This window comes from Bos mutus, chromosome 25, assembly GCF_027580195.1.
Source record: "Bos mutus isolate GX-2022 chromosome 25, NWIPB_WYAK_1.1, whole genome shotgun sequence".
In the NCBI taxonomy this organism is placed as follows: Eukaryota; Metazoa; Chordata; class Mammalia; order Artiodactyla; family Bovidae; genus Bos; species Bos mutus.
In genome coordinates, this window is record NC_091641.1 from 7,664,146 (window position 1) to 7,681,916 (window position 17,771).

Sequence of the window (17,771 nt, forward strand, 5' to 3'; positions counted from 1 at the left end):
GTTTTTTTTTTTTTTTTTCCTAATTAAAATTAACTGTAGGGAATTCCCTGGCAGTCCAGCAGTTAGGACTTGGTGCTTTCACTGCTGGGACCCAGGTTCAATCCCTGGTTGGGGAACTAAGATCTCAAAAGCCACGATGCAGCAAAAAATAAATAAATAATTAATTTAAAATTTAATTAACTTTCAAGGGAAACCTGATATTGTTCCAGATCAATGGAAAGCCAGGATCCTTTGTCATAAACAGAATGCACTGCAACAGGAAAAAATTAAGGCAACAGTAAATGTCCATCTATCCCCCCAGCCCCCCTCCACCACAAAGCTCTCCCTGGGCCCTTCCAGCTGGAAGAAGAGACCTGGAACATTTAATTCCAGATGTTCCAGCTGTGACTTCTCACTGCACCTTGATGGGACCACTGGAAAGACCACCCATTGGCTGGACACACAAGGAAGCAGAGATGCACACTGGTCCCCAGCCTGATGAGAGGAGCAGAGGACGGGGGTCTGGAGACAGGAGCACTGCCCCTCCCCCTCTCCCCCCAGCCCTGTCCTTCCTCCTCCTATTGCCACTGGGTGAGTGCCTCCCAACTCCCCTGACCCTTCCCCTTCCCTTTTCTGACTCTCAGCTTTCCCAGTTGTAAAATTATGGTGGGACATGGCCTGTAAACGAGGTGTTTTCCAACATTCTTTCCAGCTCTGCCATTTGCCCCAGGTTGATGAAAGCTAAGGTCTGAGTTGGGGGAGTGGAAGGCTCAGTGTTAAAGGCTAGAGCTCGATGCACACAGAGTCTAGGCAGTGAGGATACTGGAAATAGGGAAGGAGCGAAAGGGCATGGACTCACCAACGGCTGTTGGAAAACCAGCTGGTAGAACAGATGGAATCAAACAACCTAGGAACTAACCTAACTTAGGAAAAAAGAAACTGACTCTCAGTTTCTTCATCTGTAAAATGGGTTCACTAGTACATGCCTCAGAGGTTGTAAGGTAAGGTATGGGGCTGTGTCTGACAAGCCTGTGCACAAATGAAGGGTACTATGAGGTATTAACTTCTCATGCCAGGCCAGTTTCCTTCTTAGGCCACGTGCTCAGAATTGTTTGGTGAAGAGGAGTGTGGCTATCTGGGTTAGAATTTCTGCTCCACCCTTTATTTGCTTTGTGGCCTTGAGCAAGTGACCTGACCTCACTAAACCTGAAGTTTTCCCTTCTGCAAAATCTAAGCTGCCTCATAAGTTGTCCTAATGATTAAGTGAGCCAGGCCACATAAAGCAATGAGCACAGTGCTGACATATACAGAAGCAGAAGGACTGATAGGGACTTCCCTGGTGGCCCAGTGGTTAAGACTCTGTGCCTCCAATGCAAGTGGTGTGGGTTCTATCCCTGGTCAGGGAACTAAGACCCCACATGCCACAAAGCATGACCAAAAAACCAGAACCAAAAAAAAAAAGAAACCCAAAGGAAACAGAAAGACTTACATAGGTAAACTCTTTAGTGGGAAACCAGAATGAAACCCAAAGTTAATTTACACCCTTAAGGCAAAGCTGAGGAGTAACAGACTCTGGGCAGGGAGCTCTGGGGAAAACCAAGATGACACAGACCTGGCCACGTCACTGGGCAGAAGGCCTGGAAAGGGGTATGTATATGGCATCCAGAGATTTAGAGGAGAAAGACAGCCCTTTTAGCTGAGAGCTCCAGGAAGGCTTCCCATAGGAGGGGGCTCCATCTGCAGGGCTGTAATGAGCAGGGGGAGCAGAGGAGACAGCAAGATTACAGACCTGGTGACCAGACTGATGCAAGATTAACAAGGAAGGTGAGGCTACTCAGAAGATCCTAGAAGGCTTTGCAGAGAAAGTTCAGGGTCCAGGACTTCTGCAGGAAATGGGGAAGCTTTGAGGAATTCAGCAGTGGAATGGGATCAGCCTGTCTGGGTCTCAGGCAGATCTCTCTGGGGCGGCCCATGGACCAACCGGTGAGGGATGAAGCCAAGAGGCCAACTGGGGCAGTCAGGGGCTTTGGAAGCAGGGGTGGTGACGAGGAAGAGGGTGATGGTGAAGACTTGAGGGGAGGCTTGGAGGGGAGGCTGTGTTCCTGGGGCCAAGGGAGGGGGCTGAGGGGCCAATGCTCTTCCTCACTCTGTTCCAGCTGGTGCCCTACAGCCCACCTCACTGCCCTTTCCAGGTAGGTGCCCCTGCCTCTCCCCCACACTCCCCCAACTCTTGCTCCCAAAGCACTCAGGTGCTCAGAAGACCTCTGTTACTCAAGATGCAAAGGGACAGCTCCAGTGTCCCCATTTTACAGAAAGGGCAAAATAAGGCCCAGGAGGGACTGATCCCAAGGTCCCCACAGCTTCGTGGCAAGGTGGGCATCCTCTAGGTAGGGCCCAGTGACCCCCACCACCACCCGGTGCCAGGTCACTTCTCTCCACAGAACTCAGGCTGGTGGGGGGCCCGAGCCGCTGCCGGGGCCGCCTGGAGGTCCTACACGGGGGCTCCTGGGGCAGCGTCTGTGACGACGACTGGGACGTGGTGGACGCCAATGTGGTGTGTCGTCAGCTGGGCTGCGGCCTGGCGCTGCCCGTGCCCCGGCCCCTCGCCTTCGGCCAGGGCCGAGGCCCCATCCTGCTGGACAACGTGGAGTGCCGCGGGCAGGAAGCCGCCCTGAGCGAGTGCGGCAGCCGAGGCTGGGGCGTGCACAACTGCTTCCACTATGAGGACGTGGCGGTCCTGTGTGACGGTGAGTGGGACAGCCTGTGACCCGGAAGCGCAGACAGACTGCCGGGCAGCAGGGCTGTGGGCTAGACACGTGAAGGGACTTCCCAGAGGTAAGAATGTTCCAGTGAAGACCAAGCCAGCAGCTGCAGTGTGTACATAGTCCTGGGGAAGACCCCCAGCCTGGCAGGCAGGAGCCTGGGCCCTGCCATGCTCCGGCTCATGGTATGACCTCTGCTGAAAACCAGCAATACTGCTTCCACAGAGGGCTTCGATTATCCCAACAGAGAGCTCCCTTCCCAGTTTTATATCCAGACCATTGGGGTCTGGTGGTTTAAGGCCCACTTGGCATAGACCTGCAATAAATCTCTGGGAGGCTTTTACCTTGAAAGCAGTAGTTCTGTTTTTTAAGAAAATCAGCTGGAGGGCTCATTATAAAACCCAGATGGTGGGACTTCCCTGGCGGTCCAGTGGTTAAGACTGCACTCCAATTGCAGGAGGCACAGGCTCAACCCATGGTCAGGGAACTAAGACCCCCACATGCTGCATGGCACAGGAAAACACACACACACACACACACACACACACACACACACTGATGGTAGCCCCATCCCAGAATTTCTGATTCTGCAGACCTGGGATGGAGCCTGAGAATTTGCACGTTGCATTTCCAACAAATTCTCAGGTGATGTGATGCTGCTTTAAAAACTAAGGAAACCAAGAACTGGAAGAAATTCTCTAAAGCAAACTCCTCTAAAGCTACTGCTTTCAGGACTCAGGCGGCCCTTTCTCCTCTCTTACCCAGAGTCCCCAGCTTTGACCCTTTGTGTGGCCAGAAACCGAGATCAGGAAACTTAGGGGTCCATACACTGCCCCTCACATATCTGTTTGTGTGAGGATGGAGAACAGAAATATCCACATCTTCCTCTCTTCCACCCTGCTTCTTTCCCAGAATTCTTGCCCACGCAGCCCCCAACAAGGAGAGTGTTAACCAGCAGGGAACCCCCTACAACGCCCCAGAATGGAAAAGGTAAGCAAAGGCAATGTGGGGGACCACCTGGGTCTTAGGAGAGGGATCCAAGAGGAATCTCCCAAATCCTACCCTAGGCAGTGGGAAGAGAGGGATTACTGATGGGTGAGTTTGGTCATTCCCTCACCCCTGCTCTGTCCCCTGCACCCCCACCCCGCAGGCTGCTCACTATCTGGATAAGGAAAGAGGATTCATTCTAGTGAGATGATAGAAATAGTAGCATAAGGTTGGAGAAAATAAAAGAGGTGGGCTAGTGTTAGTCATTCAGTCGTGTCCAACTCTTTGTGGCCCCATGGACTGTAGCCTTCCAGGCTTCTCTGTTCATGGCATTCTCTAGGCAAGAATACTGGAGTGGATTCTCATTTCCTTCTCCAAAAGAGGTGGGAGCTGAAACCTAATCCAATGGGAGAATGAGATATACTATATATAGAAATGCTGATAATCATCTTAGAGCAAGAAAATGAAAAATGAAAAATTCTCTTAAAGGACAGATAAAAAGGCAAGGGAGTCCAGAGGAGGAAGAGGATCCCACTCATCAGAGATTAGAGAGGGCTTCCTGGAGGCAGAGTTGTTTGTGAAGTAAGGAATCAGCACATTCTATACGGTTTAGGAGAGCGTGGACAAGGGCAGGCTGAAAGTGACAGAGTTATAGGATTCTATCCTCAGATCCCCAAAAGCGCCCCTAATCTAGACTGTGAGGAGGCAGTGCTTTGGGGTAAGTAGGTGAGCAGGTCTTCCTGGGTGTTAGGTCCTGGGACACCATGTATTGTGGGTATGCAGAGGGCCTGGGGCAATAGGAAGACCACTGGATTGGGATGGGCAGCAAAGCCCTTGGGGGAGATGCTCCTGGTTCCCGCCCCCATCACCAGGTGAGGGCAGCGTGCGCCTGGTGGGGGGCGCAGGCCCGTGCCAGGGCCGAGTGGAGATCCTGCACGGTGGCCTGTGGGGCACCGTGTGTGACGACGACTGGGGGCTGCCGGACGCAGCCGTGGTGTGCCGCCAGCTGGGCTGCGGGGCGGCCCTGGCAGCCACTACCAACGCCTTCTTCGGCTACGGCACGGGGCACATCTTGCTGGACAACGTGCACTGTGAAGGCGGCGAGCCCCGTCTAGCAGCCTGCCTGAGTCTGGGCTGGGGCGTGCACAACTGCGGGCACCACGAGGACGCCGGCGCGCTCTGCGCAGGTGCGGGGTTGGAGGCGGGGCCGGCGGGGCGGCGCGGGGCGGTGCGCGGGGCGGGGCCGTATTCTGAAGCAGGAGACCGGAAGAGGGACCTCGGAGGGGATCGGGATGTTGAGTGGCTTGATGTTTCCCTGAGCTCTTTCGAAAAGGCCCCCAAATTAGTTTTTGTTTCTCAGTACGACTCTAGAAGTGCCTCATAAAATTCTAGTAGACTCCACGACTATGTAATACTGCAGTATTACCCCACCAATTGAGATTCCCTGGTGGCTCAGACGGTAAAGCGTCTTCCCGCCATGCGCGAGACCCGGGGCTTGATCCCTGGGTTGGGAAGATCCACTGGAGAAGGAAATGGCAACCCACTCCAGTTGCCTAGAAAATTCCATGGATGGAGGAGCCTGGTGGGCTGCAGTCCATGGGGTCGCAGAGAGTCGAACACGTTGAGTGACTTCACCCCACCAATACTCCAGAGTTGTCTAACAGTACTCCAAACATGTCTCCAGAATTTTCTGGCACTCAGTTCAGTTCAGTCACTCAGTCGTGTCCGACTCTTTGCGACCCCGTGGACTGCAGCACGCCAGGCTTCCCTGTCCTTCACCAACTCCCGGAGTTTACTCAAACTCATGTCCATCGAGTCAGTGATGCCATCCAGCCATCTCATCCTGTCATCCCCTTCTCCTGCCTTCAAGTTTTCCTAGCATCAGGCCTTTTCAAATGAGTCGGCTCTTTGCATCAGTTAAGTAAGCACAGTGACAATATACAGCCTTCCTATTTTCCTATTTGGAACCAGTCTGTTGTTTCACGTCCATTTCTAACTGTTGCTTCCTGACATGCATACAGATTTCTCAAGAGGCAGGTCAGGTGGTCTGGTATTCCCATCTCTTTCAGAATTTTCAGAATTTTCCAGTTTATTGTGATCCACACAGTCAAAGGCTTTGGCATAGTCAATAAAGCAGAAATAGATGTTTTTCTGGAACTCTCTTGCTTTTTCAATAATCCAGCGGATGTTGGCAATTTGATCTCTGGTTCCTCTGCCTTTTCTAAAACTAGCTTGAACATCTGGAAGTTCACGGTTCACAGACTGTTAAAGCCTGACTTGGAGAATTTTGAGCATTACTTTACTAGTGTGTGAGATGAGTACAATTGTGCGGTAGTTTGAGCATTCTTTGGCATTGCCTTTCTTTGGGATTGGAATGAAAACTGACCTTTTCCAGTCCTGTGGCCACTGCTGAATTTCTGGCACTAAGTACTCTTTTTTTTTTTTTTTAATTGTTGGCATTTTCTTTTTAATTTTTATTTTATATTGGAATGTAGTCTATTTACAATGTTGTAATTCTTTTCAGTGTACAGCACACTGATTTAGTTATACATATGTGTGTGCGTGCTCAGTCACGTCTGACTCTTTGAACCCTTAAACTATACTTATACATATATACATGTATATACATGGATTTTTCTTGATTCTTTTCCCATATATGTTATTATTACAGTATGTTGAGTGCTATACGGTAGGTTCTTGTTGATTACACTTGTTGATTACTAAGCACTCTTTGTGAAATACTTCGGAGTAAAGTAATAGTACTTTAAGATAGCTCCAGAGATACTCCAGAATTCTTTCACTGAAACTCAGGTATGTCCCCTGAATTCCCTCTCTCTTCAATCCTGATTCTCTTATGATAGTATTTCCCCTCACCTGGTCCTTCTTCCGCAGTGAAAGGTTTTCTGAACAAATAGAAATAATAGGGCTGTTAATGGCACTTTACAGATGGATTCCACTCTGCCAGATATTAAGTGCTTGACCATGCCTCACGGCAAACCAGGAGCCATCAATCCCGATTTACAGATGGGAAAGCTGAGGCCCAATGAGGCACAGTGAGCCCTGGCAAAGCCTCAGCTAACCTTTCTGCATAATCTTGAGCATGCCCCTTGCCCCTTCTAATCTTATTTATCTGTAAGACGGGGATAGTGAGTTTTGTTCTGCAAGCCCCTCAGGACTGTGCATGGCCCTCCCTGGTGGGCAAGACCTTCTTTATCTCCCCAACTTGAACATACATTGGGCTTCTGAGAACCCTGGAAAGAAATGAAAACATGCTTGTGAAAGTGTTGTATAAACTATAGAGTGTACGCCTAGGCAGCACAAATAAATGACCAGAATTGGCAAAGCGGGGCAGACTTCCTTGGACCCCAGCTGAGGCTGAGCCTCCAGCTCTGGAAGTAAAATCTGTTTGTCTTCTCCAGGGAAACCCTCTCATTCTCTCCAGGAACCAGAACCTTGGCCTCTGACCCCACTCCCTTCTCTCCTACTCTAGTCCTGGGCCACTCGACTCTCACAGCACTGCCACCGTCAGCCACAAGAGTGGACTGGGCCTGGCACACAGAGCCAGAGGGTAAGGAGCCCTGCCCTCCAGGCTGGAATGGTAGGGATGAGGTGGGTAGGACTGGAAATTGGGAAGACTGTCTGGATCCATGGGGAGGGGGCCTGGGCTAGCAGGCCAGGGCTTTTGAACCAGATGGTAAAGACGTGAGTGAGAGAACGGATGAGCAGATGGAGCAAGAATGAAATCCGGAGCTCTGAAAAGTTCAGCAGGGTGGGAGGAGGCACTTCTTAGAAGCTCTGAAATAAAATTTGGCAGGGGCCGGGTGGAATGGGGTGCTGAGATTGGAAATCGAGGAGACTTGTGAAAATTGAGATACACGTTGAATGAAGGACAGAAGTACTTTTGGAATGAGGGCTGGAACTATCGTTGGCACTGAAGTCTGGAAGTAGGATTTGATTCATTTCCTTCAAGTTTCCTGAGGACCCCACCACAGCAGACAACATGGTAACTCTAGAATTGAGGCTGAGTAGGGTGAAGGCGTGGTAGAGGTCGGACATCTCCGTAGGTGCGCCGTGTGCCATGCTGCAGGCCAGAAGTCCCCTTTGTCCCATTCAAACGCTCTAGATGCCTTGTCTCTGCAGCTACAGGAGTTGGTGCCCTGCCTTCCAGGGAGCCCGCACGGCTCACCACTGCCGCCTGGGCGGCAGGGAAGAAAAGTAAGTGGCAGGGCAGGGGTTCCGTTGCGGGTGGGAGAGGGTGGGGCCAGGGCTCTGCCAGGGAGCGGGCGGCCCCAGCCCAGCCCCTCTGGCCGCGGGCCTGTGCACCCTGCAGGCGGGCGGCTGCGGCTGGTAGGTGGCCCAGGCCCGTGCCGCGGTCGCGTAGAGGTGCTGTACGCCGGGGGCTGGGGCACCGTGTGCGATGACGACTGGGACTTCGCGGACGCGCGCGTGGCCTGCCGCGAGGCGGGCTGCGGGCCGGCGCTGGGCGCCACGGGCCTTGGCCACTTCGGCTACGGCCGCGGCCCCGTGCTGCTGGACAACGTGGGTTGCGCCGGCACGGAGGCCCGCCTCAGCGACTGCTTCCACCTGGGCTGGGGCCAGCACAACTGCGGGCACCACGAGGATGCGGGCGCGATCTGCTCAGGTGAGGCCGCAGCAGGACCACATGTGCACTGCGGCACAGGCGAGGCTGAACGCCTTCTGGGAAGTGGGCGGGGCCCCGCGCAGGCGCTTACTTAGGCATTGGCGGGGTCTGCTGTGAAGTAGGCGGGGCCGCGCGCTGGCCCGTGCCGTGGTGCCGGCGGGACGAACAGGCTCTGAGGGATGGGCGGGGCCTCACGGAGGCAGGCTCTGGGGGTGGGCGGAGCCTCGCAGAGGCAAGCTCTGCGGCGCGGGCAGGGCGGGGTTCGTTGGGAAATGGGCGGGGTCGCGCGTGAGCGCTCACCGCGGCACTGCAGCGTGAGCGCGGCGGGAGAGTGCTCACGCTCCGCAGTAAGAGGTGGAGCCCACCATCGGGTGGAGCCCACTCTCTCTGCGGCTGCGCGGCATGGGCGGGGCCGGGAAGGGAGCGCCCTCTGCGGCAGTGCGGGGCGGGGCCCGAGCAGAGTCCGAAGTGCCGGAGCTCAGAGTGGGAGAGTCAGTCAAGGGCGTGGTCCGGGAGCTTTTGCTGTGCTGCGTCAAGGATCCGAAAAGCTCTAGTTAGCAACGAAAGTTGATCAGCTTTCGGGGAGCATACGTTTGTCCCTTGGGAAGTCACTGGAAAAGGGATAGTTGCAGAGTCCGACACATTTAAAAATGCGTCTCTTTATTGACGGATGTGGGAATTGATATTTTCGCCCTTGTCTGGTGCCCTGGTGGTAGCTTTGGCCACAGAGGGCTCTGCTTTGGGCCCAGAGTGAGAGAAACACAAACCCCGTTTCTGTTCCAAGGAGTGGGGGCCTATGAAGCCCTTTCTGATCCTAGATCAGGCTTCCCTTGGAGGGTAAGAGGTGACCTGGTCTCAAGGGACTGGTTCCCTAGTATCACAGCCACCTCTTTCTCTGTCCTTGCTGAACCAGGTCCAGAGGAGCTAGTCCAGCAGGAGGGTGCTGAGACCACCCGGGTACCCACTCCTCGGCCCAGGGACGGTAGGTGTTCACAGTCCCTAAGAGTGAGGTGGAGGCATCAGAGTAGGAGGGACCAGATCTGGAGGGAAGTCACAGCCCCAGGTTACACAGCAGATTTGCACCAGATCCTAGAACTCTTGTCCTTTCCTGTTAGTCTCAGGCCTCATCAATAGAGGTATGATGTCTGGAAGGAGGGAGGGGGGTTTTAAGGTAGAGCAATTGAGAGATTTCTAGACTTGAGACCAAAATAAAGGGACGGGGTTCCTGTCCTGAGGAAATCAATGAAAGAATTCAGGCTTTAATTTGGGGAGTCCAGAGGGGAGGGGAAATGGTGATGACCTTCGGGGACACAATCTCATTTGACAACAGCTGTAGGGCTGAGGTATTAGGATTGTAAACAGCCAACTAAGGAGAGAGCAGGCATGGAGCTCACAGCATGCACAGAACACCCCACAAGGGCTTGTACACACTTCCCTGATGCCCATCTTATTTTATCTCATTTGTCTGCCCTTGTCCAGTGGCTCCCAGGGCAGTGAGGTGTCCCAAACCACCACCCTTTGTCTCCTCTTAACTACCCCTCCCCTGGCCTAGCTTGGGAGTGGCCTGGCCTGGGCCGGCCCCTTCCAGCCCCAGGCATTGTCCCCCCACAGGACACCTACGTCTGGCCAACGGAGCCCACCGATGTGAGGGGCGTGTGGAGCTCTTCCTAGGGCAGCGGTGGGGCACTGTCTGTGATGATGCTTGGGACCTGCGGGCAGCTGGCGTCTTGTGTCGCCAGCTGGGCTGTGGCCAGGCCCTGGAAGCCCCTGGTGAGGCCCACTTTGGCCCAGGCCGAGGCCCTATTCTCCTGGACAATGTCAAGTGCCGTGGGGACGAGAGTGCCCTGCTGCTGTGCTCTCACATCCGCTGGGATGCCCACAACTGTGACCACAGCGAGGATGCCAGTGTCCTGTGCCAGCCGGAGTGACCCAGCTTGCTCTGCAGACCACCTCTTCTGGGAGCCTACTGTGGCCTGCCCCTCTTCCTCCAGGAAGTGCTCCTCCTGTGACAGCAGCAGTTCACTCTGCCTGCCCTCCCCTTGCTTGGGAGAGAGCCTGCCTAAATGGTGTGGTCCTGCCTAGGGAAGCAGAGCCCATCAACTTAGTGTCTGACCTCACTGTCATCACCTGTGCTGGGCCCAGTTCAATGAAAGCTCCCACTTTCTGCTCAGCTCAAACAGAAAGTGGTGGGGAGTGAATAACTCCTAACTGTCCTCTTTGGCAGGGGTCCCATTACAGGAACCCTGACCCAGCCTTCCTGGTCTGTCCTCCAGAAGGTCCAGAATGGGGTATATCCCTTCCTTCCCACCTCTACTCATCTTGGAATCCTCAAGAAGAGGGAAGGCAGGAGAGGCCTACAGTTCTGACCTTAGACTGCCAAGGGCTGCAGAAGAACCGGGGTCATTGCGCTGGCCTGCTCCAAGAGGGCCAGATGGTGCTTGGCTGGACAAGGGGACTGGAAGGGGCCAAAGCAGTGACAGTGGTCCCTCCCTGCAGCTAGAACCAGCAACTCTGATTTCTGCTGCCCCCACGACAGAGCCTCCATTTTGCAGATGCAAAGAACCCTGGGGGCCTGTAGCCACCCATTCATAGGTGCCAAGTCAATAAAGCATTGTTTCCCCTCCTTTTCCTCTTTTAACCAAGGTCAATGTTGGTGCGTAAGTGCACTGTTTGTGGCAGCAGGAAAGACTCTGGTTAGGACTCTGGAGGAAACCCTCTGGGGGATGGAGGGCGGGTCAAGAGCATCATCAGAGAGCTTTCCGCAGGCCCATCGCATCCTGGAGACGCTGACTCACAGTGTCAGGCCGCCAAGAAGGCCCCTAGAAGGTCCCCTGGGCCATCCTCACTTTTATGTTCACAGAAATCTGGGTCCTCAACGGGGTCTACTCAAGGTCACGAAACATGGTGGTCATGGCAGCGGAATGACTAGAAGAGAAAAAAATTGACAGGAGGCAGAAAGAATGATGGGGAAAAGGAAGCAGCACTGGGGCTTCCCCAAGGGCTGCTCTTGGGGTACCTCACCTGGAGCCCTAGGGCCACAGAGAAGTAGGGGATCCTGCCAGAGCCTCTCTCAGCCCCAAGGTGCATGACTTGCCAATAGCAACTGTCTGACCAAAAAAGCCCCGCCTTCCACATTAGCCTGCAGGCTCTGTATGAGTTTTCTCTCATTGTGTAGCAAATTATCACAAATTTAGTGACTTTAAACAACATAAATTTATCATCTTACAGTTCCCGAGGTCATGAGTTGGAAATGGGTTTCCCCATTTCTAAATTCAATTCTAAATTCATTTCTAAATTCAATTCTAAATTCAAGAGTGTTGGCAGGGCGATATTCTTTCTAGAGGATCCAGAGGTGAATCCATTTCCTCACCTTTAGCAGCTTCTAGAGGCTGCCTGCATTCCATGCTTGCTCAAGACCTCCTTCTGGTCAGCAATCGCATCACTCCGACCCCAGCTTCCATCATCTCATCTCTTCTTCTGACTCTCCCGCCTCCCTCTTCCATCCTTAAAGGTCTTTTATGATTATATCAGGCCCACCTGGATAATCCAAGATAATCTCCCCATCTCAAGGTCCTTAATTTAAGCACATCTGCACAATCTTTTTAACCATGTAAAGTCACATTTTCACCAGCTCCAGGGATTAGGACATGGACATCTTTGAGGGGAAGGCATTGTTCTGCTTCCCACAGGCTCCAAACCCAAGTCTTGGCTGCCAGCCAAAAAGTGAGGCAGACACTTAAGCTCCAAACTCCATCAGCTCTTGGCAGTATTGGTTTTGTCTCCATTTGTCAGGGAGCACCCTGCAACTTACTGTGTCATTGGAGGGACGAGGGCTGGAGGAGGGAAAGGAATGACAATGCTGAAGAATTCAGGGAGTCGGGGCTTCTGGTTCAGGATGGTGAAGTAGAAGGATGTGTGCTCATCTCCTCCTGTGAGAGCACCAAAGAATGGAGGGAGTCAGGCAGAGAAACAGGGAAGTTCTAGCCACCAAGAGCCTCAGACCTGAGCGCAGCACGCTATCATTTTGCACAGCCCACGGTTATTACCTCTCCAGGTACATCACTGACTCGATAAGACATGAGTTTGAGCAAGCTCCAGGAGTTGGTGATGGACAGGGAAGCCTGGCATGTTGCAGTCCATGAGGTCGCAAAGAGTGGGACACGACTGAGCAACTGAACTGACTGACTGACTGAGGTACACCCACATTCATTGTCTTGAGGTGTATCACAGCTTCCCACCCCTGGACTCCCCTTCCCCATCTAACAAAGTGCTTTCATCGATGCTCAACTCAAGGGAAGTATTAGCATCCCTTTTTACAGACAGGGAAAACTGAGGCTCAGAGACCGGAAATGATTTATCCAGGTTTGCAGAGTAGATGCAGGACTGGAAGTTAAGCTTCTTTTATTTCTTAGCTGCACCACATGGCATGCAGGATCTTAATTCCCTGACCAGGGATTGAACCTGTGCCCCCTGCATTGGGGGCAAGGAGTCTTAGCACTGGACTTCCAGGGAAGGCCATTTGCTCAACTCCTTAGTTCAGTCTACAAAGTCTCCTGCACAGACTGGCCCTGCTTGTGTTTTTGACATCATCCATCACCACTTGGTGCCAGGATCTCGCCAGGCTGAACTACTTTCAGTTCCTCTAATGTCTGGGCTTTCTTCCCACCGGGCCTCTGCACATGCTGTTCTCTCTGCCTGGAATACACGTCACCCTCTCCCCTCCTTCCCCCTTAGTCAACTCTTATTTAGACTCATGGCTCAACTTTCCTTTCTCCAGAAGGCCTTCACGGGTACCCGCTCCCGCACCCACGGTCAGGACTAGGAGCCCCCATCACACCATGCACTTGCCCAGGGACAGCACCGACCCACGCATCTCAGCGGACTGCTCTGACTCGGCTGTGTCCTCCTGGGGCTGGGGCTGTTGTGTTCAACTTTGTGTGCGAGACCTCATACACGGCAGGTGCTCAAATAATAGTTGGCCAGTGAACAGAGGACCTGAGCAAATATTTCTGGAGCGCCCGTGTGCTAGTCTGCACACTGGGCTGGACTCTGGGGCTGCAGAGCCCCAGAAAGATCTAGACCCGTTTCTGTTTGCAGGGCCCAGAGGTTACCTTCAAGGCAAGTCCCGTGAAAAGCCACTGAACAAATCAACAGCCAAGAGATTTGGAGCAGTGATTCGTGCTAGGAAGAACATGAAGCAGGGTGTTATGGGAGGGAATGGATGGTGAGGGAAAGCCTCTGAGGAGGTGAGACTTGAGCTGGGCCTGGGTGGGAACCAGCCATGAGCCTTCTGTGGACCATGAAAAGGTTTAGGGTAGACCATTCCAGGTCTGTCACTAGGGATTTAGCCTGGCCTGCAGAAGGACCAGAAAAAAGGGCATTGTGACTGGAGCAAAGTGCCAAGAGACAAGTCAGGAAAGCTGGTAAGGGTCAGACCGCTCAGGGCTTTCTGGGCCACAGAGAAGAGTTCTATTCTAAGGGCAATGAGCCTCTTGGCCATCTTCCGCATCTTTCAACTTCCTGACTGCACCTTGCCTCTTGAGATTAATTAAAAGGGCCCATTAAAATAGGATACCAAGGATCCCTACCAAAAATCTCAGGAATTCTTATGGAGGTTAGTGAAGTGAGTGAAAGTCAGTTGTGTCCAACTTTTTGCGACCCCGTGGATTACACAGCCCATGGAATTCCCCAGGCCAGAATACTGGAGTGGATAGCCTTTCCCTTCTCCAGGGGATCTTCCCAACACGGGGATCGAACCCAAGTCTTTTGCATTGCAGGCAGATTGTTTCACCAGCTGAGCCACAAGGGAAGCCTAAGAATACTGGAGTGGGTAGCCTATTCCTTCTCCAGCAGATCTTCCCAACCCAGGAATCAAACTGGAGTCTCCTGCATCGTACCAACTGAGCTATGAGGGAAGCCCCTTATGGAGGTTAGGTCCTGCTAAGTCCCCCTGACTTTTGCTGATTGCTGAATCTCCCATCTGCTTTTGGAGAAGGCAATGGCACCCCACTCCAGTACTCTTGCCTGGAAAATCTCATGGACGGAAGAGCCTGGTAGGCTGCAGTTAATGGGATCGCTAAGCGTCGAAAACGACTGAGCAACTTCACTTTCACTTTTCCCTTTCATGCATTGGAGAAGGAAATGGCAACCCACTCCAGTGTTCTTGCCTGGAGAATCCCAGGGACGGGGGAGCCTGGTGGGCTGCCATCTATGGGGTCGCACAGTCGGAAACGACTGAAGCGACTTAGCAGCAGCAGCAGCATCTGCTTTTACCTCCTTTGTGACTCCCCCTTTACCTGTTCACTGACTAAGCCCTTCACCCCTAAAGTTCCACCTGTTCCGGGCTGCGCACAGTGCACGCTTGGCCACTGATCGGGGGCAAGCATTCAACAAGCAGCTGAGGGACTGCTCTGGTGGTCCAGTGCTTAAGACTCCACCTTCCAATGCAAGGGACTCGGATTTGATCCGTAGTTGGGAACTAAGATCCCACACACCTTGGGGGAACTAAGCCCTCATGCCCGTGGGCTCTGGAACCCATGCAGTGCCACAACTCGAGAGAAGCCCGCGTACAGCAACGAAAGATCCCACGTGCCACAGCTAAGACCTGACACAGCCATAAATAGATAAATAAATGTTAAAAAATAAAGATGCAGCACGCCACAACGAAGATCGAAGATCCCCGTGTGCCAAAACTAAGACCCAGCACAGCCAAAAAAATAAATATAAAGAACAACATTAAAGAACCAAACAACTGAAAATTAAAAATTAGATACCCTGTTTTTTTTTTAAACTCAAGTCCATTATTATTATTTTGGCCATGCCACACAGCCTGTGGGATACAAATTCTCTAACCAGGGATGGAACCTAGGTTCTCTGCTGTGGAAGCTCAGAGTCCTAACCACTGGACCACCAAGAAGTCCCTACATATCCTGTTTTTAAAGAGCTCTTTTGTATATTCACACAGGGCCACCATCACCACCACTGCACACACAGGCACATTCCCACATCATTTTTATTTTGATTTTCTTTACTCTAGCCCTAACAGCCTACCCCAAATGAGACCCTCCCTGTCTCCTACCCCAACGTTTGCAAGCCCTCTGACTCCTACATTTTTGCCTTTTCTTAAACAACAGCATTACTGAGATATAATTCACATATCATAACATTCACCCTTTTAAAGTGTACAATTCAGTGGTCCGTTAGCTATTTGCAAGGTTGTGCAACCATCACCACTATCTAATTCCAGTACATTTCATCACCCCACCAAAAAAACCTCATATCCATTAGCAGTCACTCGCCATCTCCCCACCCCTGGGGCATCTGGCAGCCGCTAATTCACTTTCTGTCCAGATGGCTTCTAGACATTTTGTAGACATACAATCAGGCAATATGGGAGACCCAGGTTTGATCCCTCGGTCGGGAAGATCCCTGCAGAAGGAAATGGCAACCCACTCCAGTATTCTTGCCTGGGAAATACAATGGACAGAGGAGCCTGGTGGGCTACAATCCATAGGATTGCACAGCCAGACATGACTTAGCAACTAAACAACAATAGCACAAATGATAATAACATGCTTAACATTTTGAGGGATTACCAAATTGTTTTGCACTGTGGATGGGCCATTTTACATTCCCACGTGCACTGCACAGGGGTTCCAATTCTCCACATTTTTGTTAATTCTTGTCATCCCCATCCCCTTAAAAAAATTCTAGCCATCCTAGTGACTGTGAAGTGTTATCTCCTGGTTTGGGTTTGTATTTCCCTAAAGACTAATTATGTCAAGTATCTTTTGTTGTTGTTGTTATTGACAATTTGTGTATCTTCTTTGGAGAAATGTCTATCAAGTCCTTTGCCCATTTTTCGATTGGGTTCTTTCCCATTTCTTAGGCAGAACTGTTTATTTTGTCTACTGCCTAGCCTCCAGGACTAGCTTTCCAAAACTGTCCCTTTTGTTTTGCTAATCAAAGCTGGTTCTCCTAATTTAATTCTGCAGCCACCTATGAAACTAAGTGGTTTCATATACATTGTATTCATTGTCTCACTGTCTCAACCTAAGAGATGGAGATAAAAATCTTTCTAGGATTTTACACAGGAGGATTTAGGGACTGGCTAGGATCACACAGCTACATAATTAAGAGGGTGAGATTCGCTCCCTGAACTGTCAAACTCCAGAGAAGCTCCATGCTTTTCCTACTAACTAGTACAACCGTGTCTCCTGACTTCTCCTGGACGTGTTTATCGCTGCTGTACAAAAGAAAAACGCAGGGTCAGAGAAGGATCAGTTTTTCTGGGTCACAAAGATCAGGGATCAGGTCTAGGGATTCTCACCTCTGCCCCCAAATCCTCCTCCCAGTCCCACACGCTCAGTGGCGTGGACCTGGAGGGGGTGACTTGGCTCGGCCCTTCCGGCCCAGTCGGGTCGCGCCTTCCTGCTGAGTCATGGCGGAGGGGCAGGGCGGGGTGGACGCCCCAAGAGAAGAGAGACTAGGAGCCGCCCTGCGTGAGAACCGAAGCCCCACCTCTGGCTCCGGGGTAGCCTTCTGATTGGAGAGGCTTGGACTGACATAGCCAATCACAGCAAGCTGCGGCGTGCGGGTGGGGCGGAGCCAAAGGCAAAGGCACCACCTCCCCTCCTATCTGAGAATCTGCCCTTTCCGGGCGCGCCCCTTGGGGCTTTGGGGAGCGTGCTGGGCTCCGCTACTGGAGAGGGGGGTGTGCCTGGAACTGGGGTGGAAGCATGGTGCCACCTATGCGGGGTCAGGAGAAAAGGGTCAGGAAGAGCGCCCAAGAACCTGGGGTGAAGGCGAGCTTTTCTAGTCTGTGCGGCCATTCTCAGTTTACAAAGAGCGTTTGACACTCCACCCGCCCCCAATCGGACCAGGCTGGGATCTTTATTCTTGTTTTAGGGGAGGATTACCCTGCAGAGGACTATTAAAATTATAAGGCCAGTTTTTATTAAAACTGGCATTTGGAAGGGGCAGGCCCAGGTACTTGCAGACAGGTGTACTAGGCTGAGAGTTTCACGACCAGCCGCTTAGGGGCACCCGGACAAAGGCCTGGGCGTGCAAGGTTGGTCCTGAGGGTCTTTGAGATATAGACAAGGGGCAGGGAGGGTGGTCTCTGGATCTCAGCAGTTTGTTCATCAAATTCATAGTCTAGGCCCTGTCTCTCCCTACCCCCACCCCGCCCCCTCCCCTGCACCGCCCTCCACCGCTCTGCACGTCTCTGGCCTCTGCCCTTGGTCTTGGTCTGCTTAAGCTTATCTTACTCTCAAAGACTGCTAGCAGCCTTTCTTCCTCTCAGCCTCACTCAGCTACTCAGCAAATATTAATATTTGAGCCCTTCCTTGTGTCAAACTGGAACAAACAGCGCATCCAACCAGGTCTCTGCTCCTGTAGAG

The 17,771-nt window shown here is 52.3% G+C and overlaps 1 protein-coding gene and 1 long non-coding RNA gene across 2 annotated transcripts; one reads left to right on the forward strand and one right to left on the reverse strand.

The window, feature by feature from the left end:
- The first annotated feature begins 391 nt into the window (after positions 1–391).
- Positions 392–10,298, forward strand: SSC4D (scavenger receptor cysteine rich family member with 4 domains). The gene is made up of 10 exons (XM_005892822.3): positions 392–570; positions 2,136–2,171; positions 2,421–2,726; positions 3,654–3,731; positions 4,601–4,915; positions 7,219–7,296; positions 7,869–7,943; positions 8,059–8,370; positions 9,284–9,352; positions 9,982–10,298. The coding sequence occupies exons 1-10, from the start codon at positions 405–407 to the stop codon at positions 10,296–10,298; spliced, it is 1,752 nt and encodes a 583-aa protein (XP_005892884.2). The 5' UTR covers positions 392–404.
- On the reverse strand, positions 8,947–16,860 carry LOC138985586 (uncharacterized). The gene is made up of 3 exons (XR_011462627.1): positions 16,700–16,860; positions 11,741–12,299; positions 8,947–11,295 (listed from the first exon to the last, which is right to left on the reverse strand). It is a non-coding gene; the product is annotated as an uncharacterized lncRNA (long non-coding RNA).
- Positions 16,861–17,771: the final 911 nt, after the last annotated feature.